The sequence below is a fragment of the Lonchura striata genome, chromosome 8 (assembly GCF_046129695.1).
Source record: "Lonchura striata isolate bLonStr1 chromosome 8, bLonStr1.mat, whole genome shotgun sequence".
In the NCBI taxonomy this organism is placed as follows: Eukaryota; Metazoa; Chordata; class Aves; order Passeriformes; family Estrildidae; genus Lonchura; species Lonchura striata.
In genome coordinates, this window is record NC_134610.1 from 38440613 (window position 1) to 38465950 (window position 25338).

Below are 25338 nucleotides of genomic sequence, written 5' to 3' on the forward strand. Positions count from 1 at the left end.
CCCGGCAGAGCGGCTGCGGTGCTGGCAGGAGCCGGCTGGCCTGCCCGCAGCTCTGCCCCTGCCCGGTTATATGGGCAGCCGCGGAGGTGGGGCTGAGCTCTTCCCCCTTCGTCAGCAGCATCCCATGGTACGGGACAGCGAGCGCTCGGGGAGCGCGAGTAACGGGATCGGCTTCACGTCTCGCCGCGACGAGATGGGCAGGAAGCTGGACCTCTCCAAGCTCACCGATGAAGAAGCCAAGCATGTTTGGGAAGTCGTTCAACGGGACTTTGATCTGCGGAAAAAAGAGGAGGAACGGCTGGAGTGAGTATCTGTTCTCCGGTCCCTGAGCTGGGGGCAAGCCAGCCAAAACCTCGGGTCCCCGTGGGCTGGAGGGACAAAACAACCTGCTGAGGCTGTGGGCGAGGAGGGACGGCAGGAGACCGGGCTGAGGAAGTCAAACACGGTTAATAGATTGATTACGTTATCAGCGGCGAGGTGACGCATTCGGCCAGCAAAGGTGCAAACTGGCGCCGTGCCACCGGCAGCGACGCGGATCGGTGACACCGTCGCACTTTATGGGGACAAATACCAGGAAATGCCTCTGTGAGGCTTGAGGCTGGTGGGGCTCTCAAGGGCAGGCTTCACCCGGGAGCAGAGGATGGGATTTGGCTCCCTTGGTTTTGCTTCATGTGATGGGTCTCGTGTGGTTTGGGCAGGAGTTGTTCAGTGGGTTCTGGGAATCCTGAAAAAATAACTGAGAGGAGTAGTAAAACTATTTTAGTAACTTTAAATACGCAATACCAGGGGCTGTGCTGTCCTGGAAAGGTTTTAGGGGCCCACAGATTGGAGAAAGACTGAGAAGTCACTGGGGCAGCAAATTCTCTGAATTTCCAAATCTTTAGTAGTAAACCTAGTACTACTAGTAAACCTACTAGTAAAGCTATTTTAGTAGACTTAAATACGCAATACCAGGGGCTGTGCTGTCCTGGAAAGATTTTAGGGGCCCACAGATTGGGGAAAGATTGAAAAGTCACTGGAGCAGCAAATTCTATGAACTTCTAAATCCTTATAAACAGGGTGTTGGATGAAAGTGCTGTTTAAAAAATGTTCTGTCAGATCAGATTAAATTTTGAGCATGAGAAATCGCAGGGCTTCAGGTTTTGTTCATGAGCTTCATCAGATGCTGAACTTAATAATGCCTTAACATATTTCAAAAAGCTGCAGTGATCCTCTTCAGGGTCTGGCCAAGTTATCATTATCCAAATGGATGGTCCATGCTCTCAGACTGGATTTGGGCTGTGCTGCACTCCCACTGAGCCCTCAGACCCTCCCAGCTCTGAATTTTATGTGCCAGGGCTGGTGTTGATACCAATGCCTGGAGACCAGGAGCTCATTAGTTCCTCTATCAGATCCGAAAGGAGGGGGGAGCAGTGATAGCCATCCTCAGTTTGGGATATCTGCATCCCCCAAAACCTTTCAATCATGGGACCCTCTTCATTTACACCAATGGCTACAAGAAACTCTCAGTTGTGTATTTTTCATTGCCTTGATTACTTTTTTTTTTTATTTTTTGCCTAAGAAAAGCCAGCCTGCGTGGGAGGCAGAGATAATTCAATATCATCATCTACTGCCTTCCTCTGCTGGTAGCTCTGAAGAGCAGGAAGGAGATCAGACAGGGGTATTTTAAAAAATTATCACCCTGCAAAGGGTGAATGTCTCCCTTGTGATGCATCTAAGCTCAGCCTGGAGGGAGGAGGTGGAGACATACTTTGCAGTGCCCTGCAGCAAAGAATTGGGCGAGGTGAATTCCTTCCTTACTTGACCTTGGCGCCAGACTGGGTTTATCTGGGTCTTCTCTGATGCCCAGGAAGCTTCCAAATTGGATACCATGCTCTGGGAGATGCAAGATGGGAGAAGGTCTTGGGATGCTCCTACCCAGCTGCTCTCTCTCCTCCTAAGAGCCATTTCCCCTGTTTTCTTATTTTTATTTTCTTCTTTAATTGTGCCCTGCAGGGGGCTGGCATTAAGCATTTGGAACTACATAAATTTCTGTACTTTCTGAATAATTTCTGCAACAGACCAGACCACCTGCCTGGGAAAGTCTGCCACATTCCTGAGTGCTGGACGTGGAGCTACACAAGAATTTTCTGCCTGTAACAAGCTGGGACATGATGTGACATTATCGGAGACCCTGCAGCCATTCACTCTGTGCTCTGACCAGTCCCATTTACTTTTCTATTCATTTACTTTTCTATTCACCGGGCTTGTCTCAACCTGCCAGCCTTGAAGAAATGTCCTGTCCAGCCCCTTCTCAGCTTGGTCTTTTTCTTCCCTTTTTGCTGCTTCTCTGTATTTTGTTTTTGGCAGAAGCTATTCATAAACAAGGGACAAAGCTGGCCACAGATGGCACAGGCATGTGAAGGCAATGCTTTGCCCAAAAAATTAAATAATGACCATTTTGAGGGATCTCTCCCTGGTTCTTTCCTGAAACATCCATGCCCACAACCCCATTTTTGGGGGATGGTTCCCTGCATCTCTCCTGGAGCTCTGTGGGTCCAATCCTGCTGCATCTGGCATCCCAACACCACAGATTTATTCATCCTGACGTGAGCAGAGCAGGGAAGGGGCTGGCTGCTGCTCCTGCCAGCAAGAGGAGACAAGAGGCATGCGGTTCCTGCGGGTTTTAAACTGGTTTGGCTGAGACTCTTCCTTCCTTTGGCAGGTCTGGTGGGTGAGGGAGGAGAGGTGAAGGGATCCAACCGGTCTCTTGGAACCAGAAAAAGCAGTTCCAGTAAAATAGATTGGATCCTGCTGGCAACAGCCTTAGCACGGGAGTGGAAAAGGAGTACAGAGTCCAACCCAAGGGTTTTCTATTTGAGGATTTCATTTCAGAAGTCACTTAAATTTACTGCTGGGACATTTGCACCAGTTTGTCCAAATCACTGCTAGGATAGTGAAGGGTGGATTTTACAAACCAGATGCCCAGTTTTCTGTCTTTGTGCTGGTCTGTCTTTGTGCTGGTTTTTACATCTCCCAGATGCAAATGCAAGTGGGTGTCACTCCTGTGTGACCACAAAGAGGAGTGACACCAAAAAATGTGTCTGGCGGTGTGTTGGCTGCCAGCTGGCCAGAAAATGCTTCCTTGGAAAAAAAATAAATGAAAAGCTGAGCCTTAATGTGCAAACTGATTAGGTTAAACAGAGATTGGCTTGCTTGACATGCCTGCCCTTCCCACTGCCAGTCACACCACTGCTCCCAGGGCCAGCCAGGCTCCTGTTGTGGTCACCCCGGCGTCAGTGTGGCACGGGGAGCATCACCAGTGCCTCGTGGTCCACACTGTGATCCTGAAGCAGCCTCTAGACCTGATTGCTTCAGGGTTTTAACCCAAGCTGACCTCTGCTCTGGAAAACACAGCTTCCTAACCCTGTCTAGAGAGAAAACAACTTTCTAGGACCTTCCCTACAAGTCAAACATTTTCCTCTCAGCCATGGCCCCAAAGGCAAACATACCTGAGGTGGTGCATGGCGCGGGCAGCAAACAGAGAGCTTTTGGGCAGTGCAGGGTGCCCCACCAGCCTGGCAGGCATCTCAGGTGTCCCCAGCTGGTGCTGGGGCCTCAGCCTCATGCAGACACTCTTTGCAATGGGGACCTGCTCTGGCAGCCAGGTCTGGATAGTGAAGAAGCCTGCAGGGATGCACTGCCAGGTGAAGGTTCTCTTGGAAAAGCTCTTCCCTTTCACGGGATTGTCACAAGCACCTCTTCCTCTTGCATCCTCTGAACAGCCAAAAGCTTGTTGCATATAACTTCATAAAGTTCTCTGCTGAAATTTTAGTACTGTAGGACTATATTAAAACCCTTTTTAATCCCAGATTTCTTTCCCTTTTTTCCCCCCCTCCTCTTTAAAACTAAGAATTCCAGAAAGATTTTAATTCCCTGCATGACTCCAGGCTTGAAGATTGTGTCATGTTGGGATACAGCCACAGGGTTTGAGAAGAGCTGCTCTCCCGAGGTTCCTGGCATTAATGATAAACACCCTGTGAAACAAACAGGACAGGTTTTGGCACACTCACTTTTTTTTTTTTTTAATTATCCTTGTGGGTCCTGTCCAACTCAGAATATTCTGTGATTCTAATATTAAATTAAACCTAATATGAAACTCCAGTTACCCATCCTGAATCTGGAGCCCACTTTGTTGTTAGCTTATTAAACTCGTGATATGTTATTTATTAGATTTGCCCTACAGCTGTTTCCACAAGCTGCAGACTTGCAGTGGAAAATCGTTCCTGAAATGATTGTGGCATGATGGGCTTTGCCATGTGAGAGTTTGCAGAGAGATGATAACAAACTCCAGTTTTTGGGGGTGTCTCCTACAGGGAGCTGAAATGCAAGATCGACCAGGAGAGTAGCAAGAGAGAGTTCCTGACCAATCAGTCCCACCTCAACGAAACTCACTGTGTGCACTGCCTGCAGCCCTTCAAGTTCCTGCTGAACAGCAAACGGCAGTGCCTGGACTGCCACTTCTACACCTGCAAGAACTGCAGCCGCTACAACAAGAAGGAGCAGGGCTGGGTCTGTGATCCCTGCCGCCTCTCCAGGTGCTGCTCCTCAGGGAATCACAGGATGGTTTGGGCTGGAAGGCACCTTAAAGCCCATCTCGTTCCACCCCCCTGCCCTTCCACTACAGCCCCATCTAACCTGGCCTGGAACACTTCCAGGCATGGGGAAGCCACAGCTGCTCTGGGCACCCTGTGCCAGGGCCTTCCCACCATCACAGGGAACAATTCCTTCCCTATATCCCATCTAACCCTGCTCCTGTGACTCCAAACCCATATCTCGAGTCCCTCTCCAGCTCTCCTGGAACCCCTTTAGGCACAGGAAGGGGCTCTGAGGTCTCCCCAGAGCTTTCTCTTCTCCAGGTGAACACTTCCAGCTCTCCCAGCCTGGCTTCAGAGCAGAGGGGCTCTAGTCCTCATAGCATCTTTGTGGCCTCCCCTGGTCTCATTCCAGTAGCTCCATGTCCTTTTCTCGGGGACCCCAGAGCTGGAGGCAGCTCTGCAGGTGGGGTCCTACCTGACTGGGGCAGAGGGACAGAATTCCCCTCTCCCCCGCTGCCCACACTGGGGGATCAGCCCAGCACACAAGGGGGGTTTCTGGGTGCCAGTGCACATTTCTGGCTCTTGTCAACATTCTCACCCTCCAGCACCCCCAAGTCCTCCTTCCCAGAGTTGTTCAAATCCATCCTCCACCCACCCTGTATATTCACTTGGGATTGCTGCAACCCAGGGGCAGGACCTAGCACTTGGTCTTGTTTAACCACATGAGTTTCTCACAGCCCTACCTCTCAAGGCTGTCACGGTCCCTCTGAGTGTCATTCCTTCCCTCCAGCATGTGACAGCACCACACAGCTTGGTGTGGCAGTGAGCTGAGGGAATACTCAATCCCATTGCCCATGTCACCAGCATGAATGTTAAAGAATTCCAGTTCATGTATCAGCCCCTGGGAACACCACTCCTCACTGCTCTGCTCTGAGGGACAAGGTGATGAGGCTCAACAGAACTTGCCAAAACTCAGCATCCTTTTAGATGAAAGCATGCTGTGTTTTTGTTAAGATACAGCTTTTTGGGCGAGGGTCTGCTCACCTGGGTGTGCCTCCTCTCTTTGGGCAGGATCGTGAAGATCGGCTCCCTGGAGTGGTACTACGAACACGTGCGGTCCCGCTTCAAGAGGTTTGGAAGTGCCAAAGTGCTGCAGTCCCTCTATGGCAGGCTGCAGCCAGGCCAGGGGCTCAACTCTGCCTTTCTGGGTGAGGAATGGCCACTGCTGCTCCTGGGGAATCTGTGCTGCACCACCTCGGGGTACAGCAGTGTTGATGCTGCTCTGAGTGTCGTGGGGTACCAAGACTGCTCAAAACATCTCAGGGAGGAAGCAGAGGTTCAGGGTTCTTCGTTCAATCACAGAGCAGGTGTTTTTGATGGCTTTTCTACTGTTAAGTCTTAAGTCTTTGCCACAGACTGGACAATGTAAGATAATTACAGTTGGAAAACACATCTAGATCATCCAGTCCAACCCAGTACCACCATTAACCACATCCCCAGGTGCCAGATCCATGTGTTTTTTTGAACACTTCTAAGGATAGTGGTTCCACCACTTCCTTGACCACCCTTTCAATGAAAAACATTCCCTAATGCCACATGTTTAATTTTCAAAGTCCCACGTCCTGCAGTTTGTAAGTATATTTGCAGGTCTTTTTTTTCCTTTATTTTTGGTCTTTTCATCGCAGAGCTTGTGGAATTAACCCTGGTTTAACCTGCAGGATAAAGCCAGCCCTCATTTTTTTATCCAAGACCTGATGATTTTTACAACCAACCCGATATCATCCCCTGGCACTGACAAAACTGTGCCAAAATTGGTGAGCTACCTGTCACCATAACTGTTTTCTTCAGAGCTTCGTGGACCTTCCATATTCTGATTTTGGTCCAGGAGTGCATAAATATATGATTATATTAATATAGCATTATTACTAACCAGCTCCTAGTTGTTATTCATAGAGCTCCTACTCCTTGGCCTGTTGCCTTTGGAAACCAACGTGGAGTTTATTCCCATCTTGAGGATCCACAGAAAAGTTTGCACACATATCATTGACATGACCTGATTCAACTGCTCCAATCACTCTTTTAGCCAGGCCATTCATGCCAGAAATAGCAGAAAAAAAAAAAAAAAAAAAAAAAAAAAAAAAAAATTAATGGACTGAGAGAGAATCCATGCATTGTTTGGACCGAAAATGCATCAGAGCACACAAAACCCAACAAAGCGTGAAGATAACAGTGCCTTGGGCTGCTTTAAATTGAGATTCTAATGCTTTTTTCAAAGAGAAATGATTTTGTTGTTTATTACTTCATTGACACCAGTGAATTGGCTTGACCCTCAAGCAAGCAAGAATCTCTTCCTGGGATGGATCTCCAGCCATCTGCATCTGGCTGTGCCTCCCCCTGCAGCTCCCAGGCATGTTGCATCAGCTTGGGGAAGCAGTGGTGGGCAGCTCTTTGACTTTTAAAAGTCAAGTCCTGTCTCCAAGCATCTGATTTGTTCTCTCTAAAGAGCCTTTTAAACAATTGTTTCTTGTGAGGGCTAGAGAATGAGAATTCCAGTTAGCCATGGCTCTGAGGCTTGCTCTCTGCTTGAGGAACAAGAAGAAAATGTGATTTTTCATTTTTGCCACCATTTTTCTCTTGGTTTAGGTCTTCATGACAGAGTTTATAGCCTGCCAGACATCAACAGTAAGTAAAAAAGGGGATTGCAATAGGGAGCTTGCAGTTCAAGCAAGGTTTCCAAAATCTTTGTCTTCATACCCCCTCAGCTGTGGGCACTTCTGGGGAGATTTGGAGTGGTCAGACTGGGGAAGACATTCCTACACCTCAGTGGAGATGGACTGTAGTGCTTAGCCCCTGCATTGTGATAATCTGGGGTCTCCAAGGGTAGATTTGGATACAACAGGACTTTTAGTTACATGCCAAACTTGAAGTTTGCAAGCACTCATTATCTCAAAGTAATGGGTTGTTGATAAACAGAAGAGCTGGCTGATGGGAGTCAGGAATAGCTCCTGTCCTGAGCCTTCAAGCACTGGAATCACCCAGGTGGACCTCGGGGTGTTTTCTGTGGTGCAGGTGCCCCTTCTCTTCCACATCTGTGATGATGCACATCTGGCAGGAGAATCAATGAGAGGCCAGCAGAAAAAAAAATTCAGGTGTTACTTCTAATCTGGGCTTTTCCACCCCCTGTAAGAAGCATGGCCTCGCCTGCAGGTACACTGGTGTGACCACCAGGGTGGGGACTGACCTGCTGCCTGTGTCCCCTCCAGGAGAGTGCCAGCTTCTCACCAGCTGTGACGCCGGGGATGACAGCGATGAGGAAGACAATGTCCTTCGTGGAGCTGAAGCAGAGTGCTACAGCAGGGTAAGTGTTTGGTTCTGGAGCTGCCACTGCCTCACTCTGTGCCTCTGGCCTGCCCTAGGTGATGGTGGTGGTGGCTTTCCTGTGCCACTTTCAAAACTGGACCTTTCTCTCTGTTTTTCTTCTCTGAGATAAGCTCCTCTCCCAGTTTGTGTAAAAACAGCCATGTCAGAAACATCATCAATACTTGTGCTCTGTACTAGGCGCTCCACTCCTAACACTATGGGCATCACCAATTAATATAAATGTCCCAGCTGCTACCTGTATAATGAGAACCCTGCTTTGGGGTTTTTTTTACTAATGACCTCCCAAATATTCAGAGAGATCTGCCTGCAACATCCTTCCTCTGAGGATGGGGAGATGCTTCAGGGCTCAAAAGAATCACCTGGATCTCTCTCTGAGCTGTAACCTGGCCCATCTTTCCCAGAGTGCCTTTATAAACCAGGAGAGATATTCTCACTCTGCTTAAGGCAGCTCTGCTTGAGCCAGAGGCTGTGGAAATTAGGAACTCACTTTTCCTTGCCTTTAGCACAAGCACACACTGTACCTGGCTCCCTTCAAGCAGGACAGGGTCAAGCCCAAATTCTCTCTGCAAAAAGCAGAGCAAACTCAGGCAAACTAAGGAGAGAAAGGTCCTCCCTCCCCCTTTCCTCAAGGTCAACTGTGTCTTACACTGAATTTGCCTTTCTTGCACTTTCTGTGCTAAAGATGTGCAAGACAAAGCGGCTGCTGTCTGTGCACCCCTTTGATTTCGAACTGGACTCGGATTACTCTGCTCAGTCTCGGCGCCAGTCTGTGCAGCTCTCTCCAGCAGCCAGCAGCCCAGATGCTTTCCAGGTACTGGGAGACTCCTGGGGGGGTTCCTTTCCTTTCTTCCTCCTTCTCCTTGCTTACTACCACTGCTCCTTCAGCCTCAGAGCTCCTTCAGCCGGTGTTGGGAGGCAGTGGTGCCAATCCCTCATCCCCATCGCTGCTTGCAATCTCTTCTTCCAGTTGAAGTCCTTTGCCTCAGGCCAAGTCAGGAGCAGGACATCTGATCCAAGTGAGGATGAGTGCTAAGATGAGACAGCAAGAGGTTCTCTGGCTGTGTCCCTGCACATTTCCTTACTCTCAGCAGACAATAATTTTCTTGTGTTGTCCCAAGGCTAGGGGGCACACCCTGGTTTCCAGCGGGTTCAGTGGTCAAGGGGTTAAATGAAATCAGGTTCTTCTCCCATGTTCCCATCCAGTTTGGGGCTGGGTTTGCCATGTGGTGGCACTGGGGTGCAGCTGGCCAGCAGCTCCATGAGGCCGTTGTGAGGTTGAGATGAATCCCACAGAGCCAGCGTCAGTGAGGGCCAGCCAGAGGGATGAACACTGGCAGGACAAAAACTACAGGAATGCTGCTTGCTTCTACATAGCAGACCAGATGTGCCTTAGTATCCAGAGCTTCTGGCCAGGAGCAGGACTCAGGCAGATCCAGACAGTGCAGTGAGCTGTGCCCTGTGATCCCACCCAGGGCCAGGGGTTGACCAACCCCACCTTCCTGCTCTGGGGAGGAACAAAGATGGGGTGACCCTGGGTGTGGCAAAAGGACTTCCATCCTGAGAGGATTCAGGTCCAGCCTTTTGGGCTCTCGTTTGTCTTTCCTGGTGAAACTGCACTTTTAAAGCATTAAACAGCTCCTTCTTTTTAAGAGTGCTTTGATTAAACTGTACTCTTGGGTAGAAATAGGATGTGCCGAGATCCATAACAACAGCTTAAATAAATCTGCATAATTCCACAAAAAATTATTAGAATTTTGGAGAAATAATTGGATCCCTCTTTTTGTTTGTCTTTCCCCCCTCTTTTTGTAGCAGAATTCAGTGTGAGAGCTGGTCTCTGTCAAACTAGATTTATGGATTACAAATTATTTGAGGAGGTGACTGTTTAAATAAGTAGAAGGGGATGGCATTTTAAAAGATCAGAGAGTTTTGCAGTCTGGCTGAAGGAACTGATCTTGTAAAAATTACCAGTGCCCCCTGGCAGTGATGGGAAGTATTGCTCAGGGTTCAGCAGCCTGGCAAAGCCTTTAAATGGGATTATTAGGAACTTTTATATTTTATATAAATATAATTGGCATTACAAAAGGTCAATCCATTCACATATTGAAGAATAAAGAGAAGAGCTCTTAGTGAAGGTCAGGAGAGACAAGGAGTTGTAGAATGATAGAACAAGTTGGTTGGAGGGACTGCAGAGGTCATCTCATTCCAACTCCTTCCCCTATCCCAGGATGCTGCAAGCCCTGCCCAGCCTGGCCTTGGATGCTTCCAGGGATCCACGGGCAGCCACAGCTCCACACTGTTCTTGCTCTGGGGGCCCCTGAGCTGGAGGCAGCCCTACAGATGGGGTCACACAAGCAGAATCTCTGTGGGCAGCTGCTCAGCAGCATCCTCAACTCTCAGTCCTTCCCAGATTTCCCCAACTCAGCTGAAGATGGCTCCCAGGAGTCCAGGATCACGGATGCAGACCTGGTGTTCCACCATGTCCTGCAGGAGCCGGGGGTGAGCGCTCCGGAGCAGCACTTCAGCACCGAGGTTCGGCTCACCGTCAACGCACGGAGGAGGAGCCTGGAGAGAAACCCAAAGCCTGGTAGGTGTCCTTGTCCAGGTTCCTCTTGTATCCTCTTGGCACAAGTGGCTGCAGGCATTGGACCAAAGTGAAAACATCTTTGGGTTTTTTCTGAACAACCTCAAAGCTACTAAGAGGGTCAACACAAGCTATCTGTCTGCAAAAGGGATTTTTCTTAGGAAAGAATCTGACTGATGTTATTTAGCTGTAAAAGGGCTGATCTTGTACCCAGCAAAGCCAAAGGGGTTGTTCCTAAGGTGTCCATCCCTTTCATACCTACTGGTGATTTCCAGGGCAGAAACTAGATACAATTCCATGGACACTTCTAGAAACAATGGGATGTGTTTCCTGCTGCAGGCAGAGTTCAACTTCTTAGTAAAGGGTTTTGCGGCTGCAGAAAGCTTTGAGTTTTTTGGGGACTTGGACAAGAACTGGAGGTTCCTAAGTGGCATTCTTTTAGCTGGGCAGGGTGCATGGGTAGGCTAAATTATCTGTGGATTTGTGAGTCTATAAATACCCTCTAAGAGGCAGAATTTGCCTTTTACAACCTCTGTTTTCCCTGCAGCGATGGCAGAGCCAGGAGGGCTGGATACTGGCTATTTGGATATTTGCATATGCAAATGTAGAATGTGTCCTGTGTCTCCAGTGGCCTGGCTGTATTTTCAGGACATTTGGGAATGCTGGGTAGACCTTAACATGGCTGTTTAAATTCCTATTCCAAGTCCTGCTGGAGCATCACAGCAGCAAGACCCCCAGCATGTTAATTCTATTTTCTCTCATTGTGTTTGTCTCATTTTAAATTCTCCTTTACACAGGAGACTTTCCACTCTTTTTAAATGCTCCATCCTAGGCTGGTACCTCTCTAGCCTGAGCCTAAACATCTTCCAGCACCTGGGCAGTGCACAAAGGGCAGCATCCAAACCTGGGCTCCCACAAAACTGGGAAGGTAGTAGTGCTTTTTGGTGAGGCTGGTCAGGGCATGAGAGCAAGGATGGTTCTCCCTGTGCCCTGTGTGGGACCCTGCTGTGTTTGGTGCTGTGTGGGCACAGCGTGTGGAGCTGCAGCCTGATCCATCCTGAAACTTGGTCTGGCTTGCAGAAGCACCTCCTGCCAAAGGGTAGGAAGTCTGAACTGGGGAAATGCCTCATTATTTGCTTGTCTTAAGGATGGATGTCCAGGAAGGAACTCCAGGGAGTTGATACCCTGTGAAGGCTGACCTAGAACAGAGGCTAGACAGAAGTAAAGAATAAAGTAGGAATTTATTAGAAGACCTTAATGGTTACGCCTTGGGCAGCACAAGAGCCCAGCTAGGGCCACAACCAAGATGAACCAAAATGGTCACAAAATGGACAACAGGTCACAGGGTCTCTCACTTTTTTAAGTTCTGTTCTATTTGCATACTGGAGTTGATTGTCCAGTTACAGCTTTAGGTTATGAAGTCCCATCCTGCTTGTTTTTCTCTCTTCAGTCCACATTGTTTATGCTCTTGGGCCTGGGATTTGGATCATTTGTCCTTGGTCCCCAGCTAGAGAAGGAATTGTTTTGTCTCCCTACTCTGTGAAGAGAGCTCACCATTCCCTAATATAAAGCTCAGAAGTACACACTAAAGCAGCACAGAATGTGAAAAATAGAAAAGTTAAAACCTGAAGCACCATTGTGAATGCCTTGTACCTTTCTCTGCCCAAGGCATCCCCTGGAATGAGCCGCCCCGGGCCCGGTACTCGGCCGACATGGACACGTCCGATGAGGACGTGAGGGGAGCCCAGCTCCCAGCCCACCACTCCAAACGCCGGAACAGAGCCTCCTCCCAGGAGAACATCAGCCACTCCTCCAACCAGGTACCAAACTGACACCCAGCCCATGGCCATGTCCCTCTTGTTGCCGCTGAGGTGGTTTAGAGGAGAAGAGAAGCAGCAATGGCCAGCTGGGGTGCGCTTTTCCATTCGCAGCAAAAAGAAAACCAGGCACTGCTTGGTCCTTCCATGCTGCCATCACAGTAACAAACCTGCCTTTGTTGCTGCTCATTTTCCAGCTTGTCCTTATTAATCTGAGTTACTTGTGGGTTCTTGTGTCTCCAGAAAGGCTTGCTTAAATTGAATGTGCCAGTGCTTAATAACCAGATGGAGGTCTGGAGATGGATATTTAATAAGCACCCAAGATCCTTCTCTTCCTCTGCAGTGTGTTCCTGCCTCGGTAGGACTGGGTCAGGATGATCTGTCACATACCTCTCCTGAGTGATGGTAATGGGAGGGGAACTGTCTAAAGAAAGGTGTCAAACAGGATCTAAGCTTGTGTTTTAATTATCAAGCAAGGACCTGCTGTGCCTGGTGCTCCCTTTGCCAGTGGTGGGCAGTGAGGATGGTAAAGCTGATCTGGTTCCTCAGATTCCATGAGCAACAAAATGCAGGGTGGTGCTTGGCTACAGATGCAGGGGCAGAATCACTTTCCAGTCTCACAGGTGGTAATCTGGCATGTCCTGGACCCCTCTTTGGGTAATTAATTTGAGATCTGTGATTACAACCATCCCTCAGCACCACACTTCATGTGCCTGGGTAGGCAAAGCTTCTCTTTGCCATTTACTTCTGTGGGAACATGTCTTAATTAGCAAATGCCTTTCCTTCCTCAGCCAGCAGTAAACGGGAGAACCCTGGACTGGGTGTCCTTAATGAGGCCACGCTGTGTTAGGCATGAAATGTGCACCACGCTTTACAGTGGGGAAATGGGCCCAAATTCCTACCAACGCCTCCCACGACTTCCTCCAGGAGCTGGGAAAGCTCCCACATCGGGCTGTGGTTTGTTCCCTCACACCTGGAGGACGGCTGGTGTGGAGCCTTGTCACCCTAATGGTTATGAGGCATCTTCTCACTCCCACTTTAACCGCATTTGCTCTTGTGGCAGCGTTGCTAATTAGCTTAAATAGCTCCTCATCCTCTCTGCCCTTTGTGCTGCTGATGTGTTTACAGCCAGCAACCATCCTCCCACCCGGCCTGCTCCTCACCCAGCTCTAACTAATCAGGGGCTGTTCCCTAGTCCTGTCACTCCAGGAGCTGAAGGTTCAAGAACAAAACTTAAAGAAAAACTCTATTTAAAAAAGCACTTAAACTTGATTAGACATGAAAAGAAACCCTGAATTGGTACCTGTGTGGGTCTTTGCCTTTAGGTTTTTAAAAGTCAGGTAGCAACAGGACCAAGCCATAAGGAATAGCTCCAATTTACCAAGTTTGTCCCCAGAAGCCATTCTGCTGTACCTCAAGGGAGCTCAGTGGTTCTGGATTCCCAAAGCTTTGATGCTGCCTGGCTCCCCTTCTTTACGTAAAGCTTCTGTTAGGGGCTTGGGTAGAGTAACCTGTCCTCCCTGTCAGCAGCAAGGGCTAGTTTCCCCTACCTGATGTTGTGGGCTGTGCTTTAAGCTTATTCCCCTTGAATGTTTTAATGCAGAGCACAATTTGCCAGCCTTTGTCATGTTGGGAGAAGTGCAGGGTGAGCCAGTCCCTGATGGAGATGTGCCCCAATGGGGTGACCACCCTGCATTAAAGCCAGCCTTGACTGGGAAGGAGAATGAAGCTTTTCAGCTCCTAGCCTGGTAGATAGCCATCAATATCAACTGCAGCCCGTGCTTTAGGCTCTGATCTCTCCCAGCCTCTTCCTTATGGAGGTAGGGCAGTGGTGACTCCTGGTTTGTCACCATCTCTGAGGCTGATGGCTCATCAGAGGCTTCTCATTGTCACTGGGAGCCCTGCAAGACTCAGGCCTTAAAGAGGACTGAAAAACCACTTAGCAATGGACTGAAGTGCTTCCTGCCAGGGGGTTTAATGCTACTTGGAGATGCTTTCAGTTCGGGGTGGTAATGACTGCTCTGCTCTCCACGGTACCAGGTTTTTATATTCAGCTTCCCTTAAGCAGATGCAATCATCCCTAGCTGTTGTGAGGGTCTAATTAATCAAAGGCTGACAAGAACAAAAACTAAGTGAGAGGATGGAAATTGTTACCAAAACAAAGCCCGCCCCTCACATCTCTTTGTTGCTACCTCTGCTTACTGCTTTTACTGCTTGCTCCCCTTTGAATGGGCAGAAGCCACTCAGAGCAGCAGTGATGTACTGGTAGTGTCATAAAACAGGCAATATTTATCATCATTTATGTTTTATTTGTCTGGATCAAAGGAAAGAGACTTCATTTTTTTTTTTCAAAGAAAGAAAAACTTCAATTTCTAAAGTGTTGGCGGGGGGAAGGGAAAGCTTCCTTTAATGTTTACAGTGATCATAGATCATAGAGATGTTTTGGTTTAAATGGATCTGAAAAGTATCTCATTCCACCCCCCTGCCATGGGCAGAGACACCTTCCACTGTCCCAGGCTGCTCCAAACCCTGTCCATCCTGGTCTTGGACACTTCCAGGGATCCAGGGGCAGCCACAGCTTCTGTGGCCACCCTGTGCCAGGGCCTGCCCACCCTCCCAGGGAAGAATTGCTTCCTAATGCCTAATCCAAATCTACCCTCATCGCAAAGAGTTCTTGGTTCTTGAGCACAGGAGGTAATTTCTCTTTGATTTTCAGGATTCTGCCTGTCTTTAATTTCTCTGCCCTTCTCTCCACATCAATGCACAGAGAAGTCAGAAAATTTCAAAGTGGTGGGGAAAACTTTAAGGTTCAGTTTTTCTACTTGGATTTTTTCATGGGGAATTCTTGCCCTCTTCCCCCTTCCTTTCCACCACTGTGTTGGCAGGCATGTGATGGGGTGGTTACAGCTTGAAAAACATGTTAGTAGAAAGTGAAAATGGATGTTGACTTAAATTTGGGGCAGCATGGGAATGATGGTGAGATGGGTGGCTTTATTATAGGTTCGTGCTTTTATTGGTGATGGGGTTTTACATTCACCGCATTAAAGCTCCAGATGCTTTGGTGGGAATTGCCCTGTGCTGGGCTTGGCATTGCTTGGAGTTTTACAGATCTGAGGTTGCTCTGCACCTCCTGGAACTTACTGGAATTTTTAAGACATTACTTAAAGGATTTTATTTTTTAATATCTTTTAACTCTGCCCACGGTGGCAGTGTCCGGCTGCTTGCTTTCCTCTGCTGGTTGCACTGTTTCCTCACTGTCCTGGCAGTGGTGGCTGGTCTGTTCTCTCCTCCTTTTCCCTCTCTCTCTGTCTCTCCCCTTTCCTGTAGATCCATGAACTCAACACTCGCATGTCCGCAATCGAGCGCGTGCTGAACCGCTTGGAGGAAAAAATCCTGACACGGCCTGACGAGGTAACTGGGCAGGAATCCTGCAGGGATGGAGTGTGGGCTCTGCTGCTCCCTTCCCCTGGCCACTGCAGAGCCTTCTATGAAGCAGCCAGCACTGCAGGGGTAGACAAAAGCACGGAAATATTTAGGTTGGAAGAGACCTCTAAGATCACTGAGCCTAACCATTCCTCTACCACTGCCAAGTCCTTCACTGAACCCTGTCCCTAAGTGCCACAATGACCTGGGCTGTTTGAGTTCACCCCTCTGTTTTGGCCTTGGAGGCTGTTCTCCAATTCCAGGTGATGGAGTGCCTTAGAAAACATTGCATGGCAGGGCAGAAACTGCAGGAAATTCAACCCATTTAGACCCTGTGCAAACCAGTGCCTTCCTTGCCCCCTCTGCACAAGGAAAATTTGGTTTAAGGCTGATACTTCATGAAGTGCTAACTTGAGGAGTTTTGTTAGGTGGTGTCTGTATCTGCAGAGCTGTGACAGCTCATTTGAAATCAAGGGACACTCAACTGGCGCCTATGAGGAAGGCACTAGGTTATTGTGACTGTGAGAGCTGAGTCAAGGAGCATTTCTGTATCTCTTCTGAGCTGCCCTGATCTTGCCACGCCATCAAACTTGGAAGAAAGCAGCTAAATTAAGTTAAAGCTGAGCAACAGTGTAGAATATGTGAATACTTAGCCTGCTTAACATTGATTTTTGGGTTTCTAATTTTAGACTGTGCACTCTTTTCCTTCATGTGAACCCATCACCACTCTGGCAGCTGATGGCTCAGTAGACTGGATGGTGACAATTACAAGCAAAGCCCCCAAGCATGGATGAAACAATGCAATTTCTCCATTTTTTTCTAAATTTCTCAGAGGGGGATGACCACAATTTTAATCATTCAGGGTTTCCATCAGTAATCCCAACAAAGGGAGTAAGAGGTTTTCACAGTGTCAGGTACCCACACTTTATTCCCATATCCAGGGCTAATCAGAGCACAGGCACTGGGTCTAAACATCTGTGGGACAGGCTGAGGTTAACTATAAAGCAAAGCTTTCCAGAAGAAAGGATAGCAGAGCCCTGGAATAGGTTGCCTGGGGAAAAGATTGCCTGCTGCAGATGCTGCTGTTGGAGGCTGGTAAAAAACAGCTCAGACAAAACCCCACCAGGTATGATGCAGGTAATTGTATTCCCATCTTAATGCAGGGGTCAGCAAGTTCAGGAACTTCTGGAGATCTCTTTCAGTGCCTGAGAGTTTAACAGCTACCAGTCTTCTCCAGCTACCATGAATTGCACCTAACAACGGGGGTGGGTGGCAATTTGCCATTTGTCTTACAGGGAAATTTGATGTGTGGGTTCTCATCCCAAATGAGATTATCCAGAGGTTCCAAAAGTTACCACAGGGAGTGGCAATTCCCATGGCTGCTTGCCTCTCCCCGGTGGGCCTTGTTTCTGAGTTGCTGTGATCTCTGCCCTCAGAACCACCAACCATGCCATGATTCCTAACTAAAATGTGGTGATTTTTGGCCCCAAATCCCTCATGCCCACCTTTTTAAGGATGGGAGAAGGGCAATTTTCCATGGAGAAAACCGAGCAGGTTCTGTGCGTGGGGAAAATGGGAGTGGAAGTTCTTTAGGTCAGGGGTTTGTGTTCCTCAGGGAGGAGCTGGTGCACAGCTGGCTGGGCTCTGCTGTTCCCTGGTGTGGTTTGAAACCCCTCTGTGGTCACACTCCTTGAGCTCCTCTGCTTGCTGAGCCTGGCTGGAGCCAGGCAGGCCCCGTGTCCACCACAGGAGGGTCTCACACCTTTCCCTTCTTCTGCTCTTCCAGTCTGCGGCCCCAGAGTCCCACACTGATCCCGATGCTGAGGAGGAGGAGTTGAAGAGGAAGCTGGAGGAGTTAGCCAGCAACATCAGTGATAAAGAAGTCTCTTCTGATGAGGAGGAGCGTGAAGAAGAGAAGAGAGCAAAGAAACCAGAGATTAATTCCTCCAGCAACGCTGTGGCCAGGGATGTTAGAAAGGTAATCTGTGCCCTACCACCCACATCATTTCAGGCTGCATCCATGATTCCTCTTGCTCTCGGTGGTTTATGTTTTACACCATGAAAACGTGACTCTTCTTCTGTCCCACAGCTCCACCAGGGCTGTGTCTGTGTCTGCTTTAACAATGTCAAGGGATAGGGAAATGCCAGGGTGTTAGATATGGACATTTCTCCTTGTAGGTTCTCCCAGTCTCAGCCAAGAGTCAAAAATAAGGCCTCTGAGAGTTCTTGCAGGCTACTGCCTGTCATGGAGAGGTACACAGCCTCCACATCTACTTAAAGGAGTTGTCCCAGCATCTGGAAGTCACTATGGAGAAGAGTCCTGGGGTGGGAGAAGAGCTCAGTGATGATTTAGTACCAGCAGCCTTTGTCAGGCACCTGCTACAGCCTGAAATGCCTTTTCCACACCTGTCAATGCAATGCTCCTGAGACCCTAAATCCCACTTCTACTCTGCTAGATCAGCATCTCTTGCATTTCCAGCTCTGTGCTAGCTCCTATCCCTGCTCCGTGGTGGGTGACCCGTGGGGACAGGGATCAGGGAGAGGAGGACAGATCACAGCCGTGTGTCTCCAGTTGTGCAGAGGTTCCAAGGTGATCCATTAGCACAGATGGAGAGGTCAGCACTCCCTGTTGGGTCTCTGTGGGCTGGTTTGCTCATCCCCTCCCTCCTGCCTTGGCTGGGGAAGGGGGATGTGTGCATTTGCTCCAAAATACTGGCAAAGGGAGGAAGCAAGCACCACACCTCTCCTCTCCTCTCCTCTCCTCTCCTCTCCTCTCCTCTCCTCTCCTCTCCTCTCCTCTCCTCTCCTCTCCTCTCCTCTCCTCTCCTCTCCTCTCCTCTCCTCTCCTCTCCTCTCCTCTCCTCTCCTCTCCTCTCCTCTCCTCTCCTCTCCTCTCCTCTCCTCTCCTCTCCTCTCCTCTCCTCTCCTCTCCTCTCCTCTCCTCTCCTCTCGTGGTGACTTTCATGGTGCCATGATGCCTCCCTTTAATGTGCATTTGCTCCTCCCAGCACAAAACCTGGTGGGTTTGGGCACCATTTGCTGTGCTCTCACTGCCACTGGAGCAGCAGTGCATCCTTACCCACAGCATCCTTTACTGCCTCCTTTTTCCTGAAACCTGCTTTCAGATAGTTGCTGCAGGCAGACTTAATTTCTCCTAGATTGAACAATCTGCATCATCTTAATAACTATTTCTAACTAAGTGCAGATAAGTGGTAACTCTCCAAGCCAAGGTGACTTAGTTTCTGTGTGAGCTGCTGGTCTGCAGCAAACAGAGGCTTAAACCCTGAACTGTTTGTGTGGTATCAGTGTAAGATTTTGGTTCCTTATAAAATGAAGCCTGGATCCTCCAGATTTGCTACTTTCTTTGCCCCAGGCCCTGCTATGAAGCAGGGAGGGGTATTGAGATAGAAATGTTTGCAGTAGCCAGACCAGCCTTGGTTAAAGGCTGTCAGAATGGATGATGTTTGACAACAACATGCAACAGATCCAGGTTTGGATTTTCTGTCATTCTGAGGGATTTTAGATGTGAGGTTCCTCCAGTCAAGAGGAAACCTTCTGAGTGGGGGAGCACTGTGATGGAAGCACACAAACCTAATGGAAAATGTGAAAACCTCTGCTGTACCATGAAGGCACCATAAAATGATAAAAATGTCATCTGGACAGAGTTAGCTGGTTTTCTGCAGGACAGCTTGCTCGGAAATATGTGCAGCTGTAAACACAACCAGCACATATGTCACCCCCATCTCCTTGGTTTCTAGGGAATTATCAGCTGGGAGAGACGTGATGAGTTTCTTGGGCCCATTTTTACCTTGTTTAGCATCTCATCAAGCCAAGGGCAGCACTTAGGGGCATGATTGCCATCAGTGCACCTTGGGGTGGGAAGAGAGGGCATAATTAGCCCCAGGTTCTGGCCTTGTGGCAATTCAATCATTTTATGGGGTCAGGTTGTTTTTATTCTTTTGCCACAAACTCAAGGAGTTGTTTGCATCCCCGCTCAGGCCCACTGAGGTGTAAAGCAATATGCTGCAATTAGATCTTAACTGCTGCATAACCTGGTAGCCAGCTGCTTTCAGTGAGTGAAGCATCCCTCCATAACCTCTTTTCCAAGCCTTTGGAGGTGACCTCTTTTGTCACAGCCATCCTGCAGAAAGCAGGGGCTGAGATCAAAGCTCTGCTGCAGCCATCGGATGGAGAGCCCTTCATCAGCAGTGTAAGCCCCTTAATTGCCACTCCTCCCTCTTCCCACAGCTCCTGGAGGTCTGATGCCCCTCTCCCTCCTGGCTTGTGCTGCTTTATACACCACATTCAAATAACATCCATATTTTTCCCTCCCCTCCCTCCCTCCCTCCTGTGCTTTGGCTCTCGCAGAGGTCGTCGGCTCAGGCTTTGAGTGAGATCACGGCCAAAGTGCTGAGAGCCATAAACGCCACGGAGGCAGCGGTGTGGGAGTCGGTGCATGGACAGAGCCAGGGCTGTGCCCTCCCTGCAGGGCAGCTTCCAGGCCTGCCAGATGGGAGAGAGGTGGCCGAAGTGTACCGGGAGCTTGAGGAAAATGTAAGGCTCCCCAGAGCTTTTGGGCAGAGGAGGGGGTGGGAACACAAAGGAATCGCCCCCAAAATTTTGCTTGTTAGGGGGTAGGTCAGCACTGAATGGATGGTCAGCAGGAAGATTTAAAAAGTCTGGTCTTAGAGGATGGTACAACAGCAAAAGAAGATGCTGTGTCTTGTGGCTTTCCTTCCCTTGGTTCCTGGGTGATGAATGTGGTCCCCACCCTGCTGTAGCATGGCTTTGCTGGACTTCAGCAATCCCTGCTCCAGCAAAACTTGTGTCCCATTCCCTTCAGCTCCTCCCCAGCACTGTGTGTTTCATCAAGGGGTTTATGAGCAACACCCCCTCTTCACTGAGGCTGCTTGTGCCTGGGGCTGATGGGCCCGTGCAGGTGGCAAGTTCACAGCCAGAGCTCAATCCCCCTGCAAGGTTTGTGTGACCCCGGAGCACTGACAGCTTTTTTAGCCACCATAAACACGTAGGAATTGATTCCCTGTGGAAACGTTGTGCATCCACAGTGCCCTGTGCCAAGCTCCAAAGAAAGAGTTAAAAGAAGAGTTGGATCACCATCTGGGTGGTCGGATTTTGCTGTAGGGAATGTCCTGCAATGAGGAGCAGGGTTTTAGGACACACTCTGTGGCTCATCTCTCACAGGGGAAAGCTTATAAGTAAAAGCAGGGAGCTGCAACACCTGGATGCTTTCTGGCCAAATACAGCATCCCAGGGGAAGAGGGTTGGATGCATGAAGATTTTGGGGTTCCCTCTCTCCAAGAGAGGGGATAGGGCTGGGAAGGACGTGAACTTGGGGCTTAGTGCTGCTGCTGCTGTCAGCTCGGGTCAGGGTGGGTAGACAATGGCCCTGGGAGATGTGTGTCATCCTGCCACTCCCTCGGGGATCCTGGCTGAGTCAGGGCTGGCTGGCCACTCTGTCCTCCTCTGCAAGGCATGCCACCCACCTTGGAGGGCACTGAGAGAGTCTGGTGGGCCAACAACAAATCTCTGTGACTCAGGCTGGGTGCTGCATGGCCTTAGGATTTGCACTGGGATGGGTGGGACCCTGGCAGTGTGGTGCTGTGATTTGGGTGGATGGGCTGTAGTTCAGTGCATGCAGAGAGCTCCTGCCAGGCAGCTTTGCACAGTGCCCAGCCCAGGGAAAGCTGGGAGGGCTGGAGAAGCAGCAGCTGCCACAGCAGTACCAAGATCTTGGGATCAGTCAGCAGAACAGTGGCCACATCTGATCATCTGATGGGACTGCATGCTGATGTGTTAATGTTTCCTGAGCTGCCTTGCTTGGACATGTGTCCTCGTAGTTACCTGGGAGGAGACAAGTGGCAGTAAAACCAGAGGGTTTATTGGGATAGATCCTTTTACCCTTCTTCTCCAGGCAGCAAAGTCTGTCCTACTCTGACCCTGCTCCCAGCAACACAGACACCCTTAAAACAGACTGAGCAGGTTTGGAGAGTCAGTTTGTGTCCTTCCCAGCTCTGCCCTCACAGGACAAAGCAGCCTGATCTGGTTTGCAGGTACCTGCTCTCCCTCTGAGCACACAGCACAAAGCACTGCTGCTTCTCGAGCAGGCCACTGAGTTTTGGTCCGTCCTTGTGTTCCCACTGAGCCTCTTACCACTTCACACTGTTGGTAATTGCTCTCAAAAAGCCAGGGAAGGGAGAAAATGAGAAGAAAAGCCATGTCAGAGCTGACTGGCACTGTCTGTGCTGCAAGGCAATAAGGCAGTCAAAACAGAGTGGCAGGAGCTGCTGCATCTGGGGCCGCAGTCACAGAGGAGAGGAGAACTCCAAGGAGATTAATTCCTCAACACAATTTTTCCTTTTGCTGTATTTCAGGTGTACCTGACTGCTGGAAAGACCTACCAGCTTGAGAAGACCCTGAAGGAGCTTGAGGAAGGGGCTCAGCACAGCGGCACTACTGACTCGGAGCTGTCAGAGCTGGAGGACAAAGTGGCCTCAGCAGCTGCTCAGGTGCAGCAGGCAGAGAGTGAGGTGAGGGCCTGACCCTGACAGATGCTTTGCCTGGCCACTGATGGCAAACAAAGCCACTGATGGATCCTCCAACCACCAACTGTGTATTTTCTCCTCCTTCTAAAGATATCGGATATCGAATCCCGGATTGCAGCTCTGTCTGCTGCAGGGCTGACAGTGAAGTCTGTGGAAAAGGCAAAGAAGAAGTCGAGTGTGCAGGTGAGCGTGGAGGGTGGTGGCTGTGATGTAGCTGCTCCCCTGAGCTGTAGCTGCTGTCCCTGGATGCTGGGGAGGGCTGCCTGGCTTGCTGAGCCATTCCCAGCTCTCCCCGTGCTGCCTGGTGCTCTGCCATGGCAGACTGAGGTGTCTGCCTCCTCTTGCACCCCCAGAGACACCTCTGCCTTCCTCTGTCCACAGGCTGCCTGTCTCCATTCTCCTGGTCCTGCCAGCAGCAGTCCCGGGGAGTCTTTGGATGACATTAAAGTGAGTGTGTGTCTAATCACAGGCTGTGCCTGTGGCACAGCACCAAGCCTGGACACAACCAGGGGGCTGCCATCAAAGCAGTGGCCTCAGTGGAGACCTCTGCCCTCCCATCCCTCACCCACAGCAGGCTGCTGCCTTTCTCTTGCAGGCAATGCCCGGACTGCAGAGGTTCAGGAGGAAGTTCAACAGTCCCCTGGAAATCACCAGTAAGGCCCATGGCCCTGCCCATGGCAGATGGGCACCCGTGGGTGGCTGGGCTGGGCTTTGGGGGATGCTGCTCCTCTCTCTGTCCCCCTCTGCATCCAGCTGTGGGTCTGCAGGGGACTCCCCTTCCCTGTGCTCACGGGCTGCTGGTAGGACAGCCACAGGGGACACCTGTGGTGGGTAACTGGGAAAGGAGGCAGGGCTGGGGGCAGTGATGGGACAACAGGGATCAGGCTGAGGTGGCTGAGTCCTCCAAAAACCAGGACTTCTCTGCAGCCACAGTCCAGGGGGCCACCTATGTGCCTTCATCCCCTGGATTGTTAGGTCTCAAAGCCTCACCTAAGCCTATCCTCTCTTCTGACAGCAATTTCTCCCTTGCTTGGCCACCCTGGGGAAGGTCTCCTTCCCTGGATGGCATGTCCCACCCCTGGAAGTGTTCCAGGCCAGGTTGGACAGGGCTTGGAGCAACCTGGTCTAGTGGAAGGTGTCCCTGCCCATGGCAGGGGGTGGAACAAGGGATTCCAAATTCCTTTCAACACAAACCATTCCATGGCTCTGTGAATCTGTGAATCTTCACCCTGCTGCCCACCTGACTCAGCCACTGGTCTCTGCTGGGGGGCAAGAAGGCCTCCAGGGCCCAACTATGGACAAACAGCAGCTTGGGAGAGCTTCAAAGTAAATGGTGGCCTGAAATTTGGCACAGCAGCTGATGTGGTGGGGGGACAACCACTGGAAATGCTTCATTCTGACCAGTATCAGCGAAACCTATTAGGAAATTTCTATTTCTCTCTTATCTCCCCTCACAAGCTTAAAGGCAGAAAGAGTGACTCTCCCTCCAGGTAATGGAAGATGAAGGGAGGGAAGGGAAGGAGGATCATATATTGCAGAGGTAGAGCAGCATTCCCCCATTCACAAAGACAATTAACAGTGCTGTTCCCCAGGCTGGGCTGGTAGGTGGAACGGTCCCTTATCCTCATCCTGAGGAGGAGTCATCTGCTCTCCTTCCTGCAAAGGGCAGGCAGAGAAAGGCAGCCCTGTGAGGAGATTGAGGGAAGTGCAGTGGGGACAGACGTCACCAGGCAGACCTAATCCCCCATGCCTGGGCTGGGCCAGGGCTGATTGTTCTCCTGCTGGCCTGCCTGGCAGGGACTTGGAAATTGGGCCTGAAAAGCTGCAGCTGGTGGAAGGTGGTGGCAGAGGACAGGAAATGAATTAACAGGTCCAGGGGGTCTCAAGGCTGGAGCAGTGAGAGCTGAGAGCTTCTTCCAGGCTGGGGTTTCGTTGTACCACAGAGCTTTCCAGAGTAGAGGCTGACCCAGCTCACGCAGGGCTCTGGAAAGCTGAGTAGCAGCAGCTCTCATCTCCTCCTTACCGAAGGAGGGATGCATCCAGACCTGCAGCCAGAGGGGGATGAATCAATCCCGAGTGACTTGGTGGGTCGCTGAGAGCTCTGGTGAGGTGGGTGAGGCCCTGCTGCCCAGCTCTCCTCCCTCCCTGCAGGTTTTGACGACTCCTTTGACCGTAACTCGGTGTACCGCGGCTCGCTGACGCAGAGGAACCCCAACGGCAAGAGCAGGAGGGTGGAGCGGCTCTTCGCGGTACGGACCAGCCCCGGGGCTGCTGGCCCGGCTCCTCTGGCACCTGTCCTGCCCCCTTTCTCCTCAGGCTGGTGCAGCCCCCAGCTCTCAGTGCTGCTCCCTCCGTGCTGCCTGGTGAGGGCAGGAACGCCTGGGCACCACCCCTGAGGCCGGGGATGAGAAGATGAACATCTCTGAATTTCCTGCGTGGTCTGTGGGATGGGGCAGGGACTCACCCGTGCAGTGGCAGCCAGGAAGGGACAAGGAGATGCTGGGTTGGCTCAGGGTGGTGTGGACACGGTGGTGAGCTGAGGTTTCTCCTTCTTGTGCCCTGCAGAAGCCTGTGATGACCCACCTGTCCTGAGGAGAGGGGACCTTCCTGCTACAGCATTTCAGTGAAGACACCAGACCTCAGCAAAGCAAAGCCTCGGACAGCCTTCCCTGCAACACTTTCTCCTCCTTCTCCTGAGCCCCTCTCTCCCTGAAACCCTGGACAGAAAGGAAACCAGAGGCCATGGGCAGGAGGCTTTGCTGGGAGTTGATGGGAAGAGGAGCAAAGCACTGGGGTGCAGACATGTGGTCAGGGGATCTCATGGGAGGATGCTGGAATGAGACCTTGGGTTGGGGCAGCTCTTTGGTACTGGGTCAGCCAAGGGGACCAGAGAGGTGCAGAGCAGGACGACCTCCCTGGGGGGAGCTGGGTGTCAGTGTGGCATTCAGCACAGGGCAGGGACAGCCCTCGCTAGGCAGAAGCTGTCAGTGCCTGTC

At 50.5% G+C, this 25338-nt stretch overlaps 1 protein-coding gene across 1 annotated transcript; it reads left to right on the forward strand.

Moving 5' to 3' along the window:
• Positions 1-25267, forward strand: MLPH (melanophilin). The gene is made up of 16 exons (XM_077785213.1): positions 1-303; positions 4356-4577; positions 5649-5785; positions 7221-7259; positions 7841-7935; positions 8641-8769; positions 10356-10542; positions 12208-12359; positions 15684-15767; positions 17566-17757; positions 22172-22327; positions 22433-22525; positions 22724-22789; positions 22938-22995; positions 24494-24591; positions 24908-25267. The coding sequence occupies exons 1-16, from the start codon at positions 71-73 to the stop codon at positions 24932-24934; spliced, it is 1968 nt and encodes a 655-aa protein (XP_077641339.1). The 5' UTR covers positions 1-70; the 3' UTR covers positions 24935-25267.
• The last annotated feature ends 71 nt before the right edge of the window (positions 25268-25338 follow it).